The 8,879-nt window shown below is 58.4% G+C and overlaps 1 protein-coding gene across 1 annotated transcript; it reads right to left on the bottom strand.

Moving 5' to 3' along the window:
• Window positions 1-598: 598 nt before the first annotated feature.
• On the bottom strand, window positions 599-8,779 carry BSDC1 (BSD domain containing 1). The gene is made up of 11 exons (XM_054170941.1): window positions 8,730-8,779; window positions 8,479-8,539; window positions 7,654-7,770; window positions 6,869-7,039; window positions 6,712-6,766; window positions 6,283-6,398; window positions 5,889-5,957; window positions 5,211-5,292; window positions 4,487-5,020; window positions 3,483-3,586; window positions 599-2,572 (listed from the first exon to the last, which is right to left on the bottom strand). Exons 1-11 carry the CDS (start codon window positions 8,738-8,740, stop codon window positions 2,540-2,542), a joined length of 1,353 nt encoding a protein of 450 aa, XP_054026916.1. The 5' UTR covers window positions 8,741-8,779; the 3' UTR covers window positions 599-2,539.
• Window positions 8,780-8,879: the final 100 nt, after the last annotated feature.

The raw sequence follows: 8,879 nt of genomic DNA, 5'->3' as shown, positions 1-8,879 counted from the left end.
GCAGTGCCCCCAAAGCCATGGCTCGGGCAGGGGTATCAGCCTCCAGATCCTGCTCTGTGCCCACCTGCCCTGATGCTGATAGCCCCAAGGTGCTGCACCAGGAGCAGGAAGGAGTCTCCATACCTGGGCACCTCCAAGGAGTGCCAAAACCTCCTGAAAATGCTCCTGGAGACTCTGCATCAAGGGGAATCAACAGGCACTCATGGCTGAATAACCCCTGAGGATTGATCCTGCTCTTCCCAGACAGAAAAGAAGGTTGCCAAAGTGGCAGCAGCTTTGGAGGTCAGTGCTTCCCCTCTCCCCTGCCCCTCAGGTGGTGGGGCCAGGCCCCCAGCTAGCAGGGCCAAGGCTTGGTTCCCACCTGGGCCTTTTAGTCAGCTCACTCAAAGCCAGCAGCAGTGGGGGGCAGGGTGCACACCAGCTCTGAGCAAGCTGGTGGAGTGCAGATTCAGCTTCCCAAGGCTAGGAAACTTTCCCCTGAGGTGGCTAGGAGGGAATGGACATTCAGGCAGCTGCCCCAGAGCCCCTCTCAAGGTAGCTGTCCCCATCCCACAGGGCAAAGGGAACAAAACCCCCCAAACACAGGCAGAGACTCTGTAGAATTCCTTTAATTGCTGTTAACTGCAAGTCTGTAAAAGGTTTGGAGAAAGTCATAGTTACAAAACTACCAGCTGTTAGAATTGATCCTGGTTTTCACCCCAGCTAGAAAAGGCTCAGGGAGGTGCAGAGTAGTTCAGAACAGGGAATATTGCACAGACAACCAAATGGTTAATTTGACTTCTAAAGAGAGAGAGAAAGGAAACCCCAAAGTGACAGAGCTGAGAGCACTGCACCCTGGGAGCTCTGCTCACACCCTCAACCCCAGAGGCACTACAGCCCCTCCAGGGTCATCTTCCCACTGCTGTCAGCTCCCACAATAGGTTTTCCAGCTACAGCTGCATCTGAGCCCAGGACAGGGTGAGGCCACAGAACATTTCAGAGGCTTGGTTGGGCCCACCATGAACCAAGCAGAAGAGCTGTAGCCGAGTCCTGGTGGGCTTTGCAGGACAGAAGTGCTCTCATGTAAGTGCCTGAGGTCACTGCTGCCACCAATCCAACCCCCTGGGGGCAGCTGCAGCTGAGAATCTCCCCAAAGAAGGGGGGGAGGGAAGGAAAAACAACCCCAAACAACCCCAAACCCCAACTTTTCCAAGTGCACCTAAGTGAATGCTATCCAAACCCAGGAGGAAATCCCCAGCTCCAACAAAGCAGCCCTGGGAGGGGCAGAAGGACAAAGGCAGCATGTACAAAACCACCACCCAAAAGGCCAGAGAGAGCAGTGAGGGCTCTGTCACTGTATTAGCAACATCTTGAGGAGCATCTTGTGATGTGAGAAGGGAACTGCCCCCAAAAAAGAGAGGCCACAGGTCTGAAGGAAGCATTGCAAGCAGCCATGGGGGCTTAAGCAAAGGAACCCAAGTGAGGCTGGTGAGCCTGGTGACTGTGGGGACAGGCAGGACATGAGGGCTCAGGTGAGGGGACAAAGTCTCAGCCAACAGGTCCCACCCATGCTCTGGTGCTTTGCCTCCTCCTGGGCTGGGAGAGGGAAAGGCCAAGCCTCAGCAGCAAGGCAGAGGTTAAAGCAGTCAGTGGGTCCGACTGGGGCTTGGCAAGGGCCGAGCTGGGCACCACAAAGCAGGGGTGCTGCTCCCAGCGTGACCCCAATCACTGCTGGCCCCAGACAGTTCAAGTAAGAGCAAGCCACAAGTATGCTGTTGGAGAATTTAACCCAGAAGGACACAAAACCCAGCAGAAGGCAGCAGTGCAGGGGAAAGCAGCAGGCCATGGTGCTGCTCCTGCAGCCGGGAGCAGGAGCTGCCGCTGGAGAACGCTTCCAAGATGAAAAGCCAGGCAGAAGCTCAGGGTTTGGCAGGGAGTTTGGCTCCTTCCAGCACGGCCCAGCTGGGAGTTAAAGCCACAAGCCAACTGCCTCTCTTGGCAGCAAAGTGCAGCACAGCAGAAGGGGCTCTGACTGCAGCATCTCCAGCCCCCAGCCTCGCCCCGCACCGGGAGGGTTACTCCAGGGAGGGCCTGGTGAGCAGCACAGGGCAGGCGGTGAGCAGCCACAGCTTCCACCCAGCAGCTGCTGTGCTGTGTCTTGGGCACACACACAAGCAGACAACCAGCCAAGAGGGTAGTCTGGTGGCACCAAGCAACCCTGCCAGGCGCCTGGGTGCCCAGCTCACCCCAGGGACCCCTCGCTGCACCACAGCTGCCTCCCCCCAGCAGCTTGGGGCAGTCAGGTTTTGGCTTGGCCAGTCTCTAGGACCTACTGAGAAGATGGGCTCCCTAGCAGCTAAGTGTAGGAGTCAACTCTTGCTTCCTCCTCCTCCAGGTCTGAAGGAGTCACTCGAGTTGCCCACAGGATTTAGCAGGAATGAAGACTCCTCCAGCCTGGACTGCAGTCCCCAGCACAGTCACACACAAAGGAACAGCCAGGCCGTGGTACCTCACATTCGATGGTGGAAATGAGCCTGTGACACCCACTGAAGCAGCTGCTTTATTCCCAGTCTTCCCACTCTTCATCTTCCAGCTGCAAACAAGAGGAACAACATCAACTCAGCAGCCACCTGCAGCAGAGCCTCCTGCCCTGGGCACCCAAGTCAGCACAGAGCCCAACACATCCTCATGCTCTCACGCCCTCACCACAGCCATCTGCTCCCTGGGGAGCCTGCAGACTCATCCCTCTCCAAGCATGCCCAGACAGCCCCTTTCTGCTCCAGCCAACACCCACAGCTCCCAGGGAGAGATCCCAAGCTCAGCCCATCCTCCAAGAGCAAGTCACTCCTTTGAGAAGCCTCCTGTGAGCTGCTCCAGGCAGGCAGCTGCTTGCTGCAAGTGAGGCCTTGGGGTTGCTCAGCCTGGAGGAGGGAAGGCTCCAGAAGACCTTCTTGTGGCCTTCCAGTACTGAAAGGGTTCAGTAAGAAAGCTGAGGACAGGACAAGGGGTGATGGTTTGAAACTAAAGAGAGGAAGATTCAGACTGCAGAGAAAGGAGAAATTTCTTATGCTGAGGGTGGGGAGACCCTGGCCCAGGCTGCTCAGGGAGGTGAGAGATGTCCCAACCCTGGAACCATTGCAGCTCAGGTTGGTTGGGGCTCTCAGCAACCTGCTCCAGTTGCAGATGTCCCTGCTGACTGCAGTGGGGGGTAGGTTAGATGACCTTGAAAGGTTCTTTCCAACCCAAACCATCCCATGACTCAATCCTCTTGCCAGCCAGCAGCACCCACATCTGACTGCAGCATGCAGCCCAGTGGGCTCCAGCATGGGGGCTGGCACTGAGGGAGTCACACTCTTGCTCTGGGGCACCGTGGCCTCCCTCCACCACCCAGGGGAACCATCCAGCAAGGGCAAAGCCCATGCAGCATCAACCCAAGGAGCTGCTGCTGGGTTGGTGGGAGCATCCTTCATGCCTGTTTGAGTGAGCAGCCCCCCACAGCTCACCTCCCCAGACACTGCCACCTTCGAGAGCGCCAGCTGCACCTCCTCCTCGGTCATGTCCAAATCAAAGTCCTTCTCCCAGTCCTCACTGATATCAGTGCTGGAACCTGCAACCACAAACACCAGGACTGAGCCCACCAGAGCTGCACAGGCTCTCCAGATGCTGTGGCCAAGGCACACAGCTGCCAAGCCTGCCCCCTCCTGCAACTGAGGGGGTTCAGACCTGCCTGAGGAGAGGAAGCCTCTCCTGTTCCCAAGAGCAGGCTGTCGAGTGGGAGAGGTGGGTGCTGAAACATCTTCTCCCCTGGCCTGGGAGAAGCAGCATGTGTCATGTTTCAGTCCCACAGGAAACACAACAGTGACAGCAGTGACTTAGCCATGGGGACTCTCACAGGCCCCAAGAGAAAGAAGAACCTCCTGAGGCAGGGGAGCAGCAGGGACACTCCTTGGGGTGACCCCATTCCCTGCACAAACCACAGCTTTGCCAGGGACCAAAGGCCTGCTCTGTGCAGCCAACAGATTTCTTGCCTGACTTCATTCTGCTCAGGATGCTTGGCCACCTTGTTGGATCTTGGGTTGCTTTATAATCCTACAACCAGCAGGACAATTCTGCTGGGAGACCCTCTGCTGAGAGCAGAGCCCCCTGCAAGGAAAGGTTTGTAACCAGTGTCAGAGCTGCAACACAACCTTCCTCAGGGTCCTGGAGGAGTCTCAACCTCTGTTCTCCCAGGGGAGCACAGGAACAAGGCTCAGGCCACAGCCAGCCATGGCAGCAGCCTGCTGAGAGCAGACTGTCCCCACCTGCTGTGACACCCTGGACTCAGCCTAGCAGCATAAGGGTTTGCTTCCACTTCAGTCTTGGCCATCAGACAGTCTTGGGACCCAGCCTTCCTGGGTGATTGGGGCAAACCTCCTCCTCTCCTCCTCCACCATCACGAAGTCAGGCCCTCTCCCCACAGCTGCCATGGCCAGCAGGCCTCCAGGCCCTGTGCTGGCCCCACACCCACCTTTCTTGCCATTGTTGGAGGGGGTGGACTTCCCACTGTCTGAGTTCAGCTCAAAGACTCGGAGATCCGTTGGTCCTTCCTCTTTCAGAGTCTCTGTCCTGCCCTGGGCTCTGCTCTCCACCTCCTTGAGCTCTGGAACAGCCACTGGCTCCGAGGACGCTGCTGACTGCCGCGCAGAAGAATGAGCAGGGTCTGAGGGCTTTGGCAGGGAGCTCTGCTCTTCTGAGGTGGCCTCCAGCAGCCTCTGGGAGAGGTCTCTGGTCCCAGCCGGTTGTGCTCCAGTCTGTAGCTGTGCAGCAGGCACAGAGGCAGGGTTTGCAATCTGAGTCACAAGGGAGACGCTCTCACTGCTCTCAGAGGGGCTGCCCTCTGCTGGGGCTGGCCCCGCAGGGAGCACAGCCCAGCTCTCCTCTGAGGCTCTCTTGGGAGCAGTGGGGTAGCTTCCCTCCAGGCCTGCAGGGGCAGATTCGTTCTCTGCTGCTTCTGGAAATTTGATGTTTGCACAAGGCAGGGGTGACATCCCCAAGAACTCCTCTGTAGGAAGGCAGAAGAGAAGCAAGAGATGTTTCAGCAAGTGCAGCAGCAGCTGGTGGGGCAGCAGGGCTGGCTGCAGCTGGGCTGGGAGCTGAATTTGTGGGAAGGAAGAGGAGCCACCACCCTTTCTAACTGAGACCTTCCAAGGTCCACACCTGCCCTCCCACAGATCCCCAAGCACCTGACTCACCTTCATCCTCTTCCCAGCCTGGCTCCTCTTGGTGAATGCTCTGCTCTGCTCGCTGCTTCAGAGCCTCCCTCCGGGCTTCATCCTGCAGGGAACTCGGTGTCAGCAGCTGCTCACCTCCCCAGCCCCTTCCTACCCCAGGCACTCCAGCACTACTGACAGCAAGGTCACAGACAAGGCAGCCAGATCCCTGCTTCTCCAGTAAAACTACCTTAGAATCACAGAATTGGCTTTGGTTGGCAAAGACCTTTAAGATCACTGAGTCTCTATCTCTACCAAGCCTGGTGCTAAGCCATGGCCCTCAGCACCACATCTCTGCCACTGTGAAACCCCTCCAGGGATGGGGATTCAGCCACTTCACAGGGAGCCTGTTGCAGTGTTTGAGAACCCTTTCAGTAAAGAAGTTTCTTCTAATGCCCAACCTATCCCTCCCTTGGTACAGCTTGTGGCCACCTCCTCTCATCCTGTCACTCGCTCCTGGGGAGCAGAGCCCACCCCCCACCTGGCTACAGCCTCCCTTCAGGGAGTTGTAGAGAGCCAGAGGGCTTCCCCTCAGCCTCCTTTTCTCCAGGCTGAACAACCTCAGTTCCCTCAGCCTCTCCTCACAAGCTCTGTTCTCCAGACTCCCTTTGGCCTGCACCAGAGAGGTCCCTGGCTGCAGCCAGCCCCCTCCTGGCCTACCTGCTCCAGGCGATGCACTTTGTAGAAGTAGCGCTGCCAGAACTCCGAATGGGAAACAGCCACCGGGACCTGGACAGGGGAAACACCAAGAGTCAGGCCAGAGGGAGGGCTGTGGCTGCTGCCTTGCTGTCCCCTCCTCTCCTCCCCAGCCTGGCAGTGACTCTCATGACCTGTGCAAGGCTTGGGGGTGAGCTGGCAGAGGCTCTGGCACACATAAGGAGCTCCCGTTCCAGGCCTGTGGCAAAGCAGGGGAAGAACACAACCTGCTGTGCCACTCCACCACACCACCACAGCCCCTTCCACCACCAACTCCATGGCCCAAGCAGCTCAGGACTTCCTTGCACCACACCCTGACTCAGAAGCTGCCTGCTAAAGGAGCTGGGCAGGGCCTTACCATCTTGGTGTAAAGAGCCCTGATGGAAGGGCTGGTTGCCAGCAGCTCTGCAATCTCCCCTTTCTTCTCCTCTAGGTCAAACTGGGAGAGCCAGGCCTCAAGGAGCTCAGCAGGACCTGCAGAGGACAAGCAGAGAGCTATCAGCCTTTGGAACAAACAGGGCAGGAAGCTTCATTGGAAAGATGCTGCAGGCCAGACCAGCTGGGGTGAGCAAGGGGCAAAAGAGGAGGGAGACAAGGCTGAGCCCAGCCAGCGGCGTGGGCCCTCTGCCAGCACACAGGGCCAGGTTAAGCTTGGGCCCATAAACTCTCAGTCTAAGCCAGTCCCCAATGTCACAGGCAGATCTCTCCACTAACACTGCCCACAGCCAAGCTGTAGGTGCTCCAGGCCAGCCCAGGGACCCCACACAAGACCCTCCCCACCCCCTACCATCAGGCTCGTTGCAGTAGGTGGCTGGGTCTGACTGGAGGCTGTAGAGGCGAGCCTGGAGGAGGAGACAGAAAGGGCAGAGCTGTCAGTGGGGAGGCAGCAGCAAAGCCTGAGAGGAGAGGAGCCCAGAGGGCAGCTCTGGCAGTGGGGCACTCACCTTGGCACTGTCGTAGGGCTCGGTGGTACCTGTGGGCGTGGCCATCAGCGTGATCACGTCGCAGTCGATGGTCTTGTCCGGAGAGGGAGCAAACGTGTCCGAGATGACCCCCAGGAAGTCAGAGATCCCCTTCCTCACCTTCTCAGTTGCACCTGAGGAGCCTTCTGTCCTCTGGCAAAGGGAAAAGCAGCACTCTGTAAGGAGCAGTGCCTGCAGCAGCAGGACAAGCCTCAGCTTTCTCTGGCTAGGTTCCTTCCAGGGAGCAAGAGCTCTCTGCCTGCAGAAAACGCCGGGGACGTGGCTGTGGGGCCAGGGCTGGGCTAGCAGAAGGCTGTGGTGGCAATCACTAGCCCCAGGTGACAGGGGGGCAGGCAGGCCTTGAAACAGGCTTGTGGGGAGCTGAGCCTATGCTCTGAAGGGAAGGAGAGAGCCAGGTTTGGGGACTGGCTGGTTCAGGATTTGGGCTGTGACAGCAGCAGATGTGCAAGGCTAGAGCTTGGGAAGAGGTCCACTGTGGCACTACAGTGACACACACCACAGAGAGAGGGAGGGCACTGGGAACCTTTCTCCAGTCAGACCCAGAGGTTCCTCCCCACTATAGCACAGAAAGTCCACAGGCTGCTCAGCAGTGACTCTGCACCAGAGAGGAAGTCTGAAATCTGGAGCTCATGGTCATACACTGGGGGCTGTTCAAACAATCACACCCCCAGAGGCAGCTACAGCCTATTGACACCTCCCTTTGCTTTCTGTCCCAAGGAGCCCAGCTCTCTTGCTCCTGTACTCACTGCCAGCTTGTCCTTGACCACGCTGGCTGTAGCAGCAATGGTGCAGGCTGTGTCATGCTGCACAACTTGAGTGAACTCTGCCAGGTCCCTTTTCATGAACTCCAAAGCTTCTGTGGACTGTAAGAAGAGGAGAGAGAGACTGTGTAACCTTTCCAGTCTCCAGCAAAGCCAAGGGTACTCTAGGAATACCTGACACATCAGAAAGGTTAAGGTGCAAGAGGCTTTAACCCAAGCCCTGACCCAGACAGATGCCACAGGTAAGGTTGTACCAACCAACCTCACAGAGTGGTGGGGGTTGGAAGGGACCTCTGGAAATCATCTAGTCCAACCCCCATGGTGAGGATAGGACACACCCACACATGAAGAACAACAATGCAAACAGCTATGCCCAAAAGATGTTACTGGGGTGGTTATTGTTCAGGATAAGAATACAAAGAGACAGGTCAGGAAAAGCCTTGTTGTGAGTTTTGTGTATAATCAACACAAGCAGTGGTGTCAGAGGCAGGAAATTACACATCAGAAAGCAATGTCCTCCCTGCTCAGGTGGTGATTTGCTCACCAACAGAACCCAACACCGGTCAGGTCAGCGAGACACTGAGTTATAACAAACACAGCCCAGCCCCCTCTACGTGCACCGATCGGCCTCTCTGCCGGGGCCCCTGCTGGGTACGAGCAGTCACCAAGGCCAAGCTCTGAAGGCATCGAAGCCACTGCAGACAAAGCCGCTAAGGCCCACGGGGAGCGCGGTGCAGCGCTTGCAGGGGTACGGACATCCGGTCCCGAGGGGGTCGCCCCGCAGCCCCATCCCCTCCCGCCTCCTCCTACCTTTTCCTTGACAGCTTGGTAACTCTGCTGCAGCCAGCTCCGCCACCAGCCCGCGTCCTCCCTGCCGGGGGACACAGGCGTCAGGCAGACCCCCACCCGGCCCCACCCACCACCCAGCTCGCGCCGCGCCGCCCCTCGAGGCCAGACCCTCTCCCGCAGGACCCTCTCCCACCGCCCCGAAGCCCGGCCCCGGCCCCTCCCCCGCCGCCGCGGTCCCCACCGGGCCACCCCCCGAGCACCGCCGCACTCACCCCTCCGCCATCTTGGCGGGCTGACGTCACCAATATTTACCGACCCCTCACCCCGCAGGCCCCGCCCCCCGCCGCCGCTACTTCCGTGACGTCACTTCCCGCCCCCGCCTGCCCCGGGTGGGAGGGGTGGCGTGGCCGGCGCTACGGTGG

Source organism: Dryobates pubescens, chromosome 20, assembly GCF_014839835.1.
Source record: "Dryobates pubescens isolate bDryPub1 chromosome 20, bDryPub1.pri, whole genome shotgun sequence".
Taxonomy (NCBI): Eukaryota; Metazoa; Chordata; class Aves; order Piciformes; family Picidae; genus Dryobates; species Dryobates pubescens.
The sequence above is the reverse complement of the archived record's forward strand: the minus strand, read 5'-3'. Positions and strand labels throughout refer to the sequence as shown.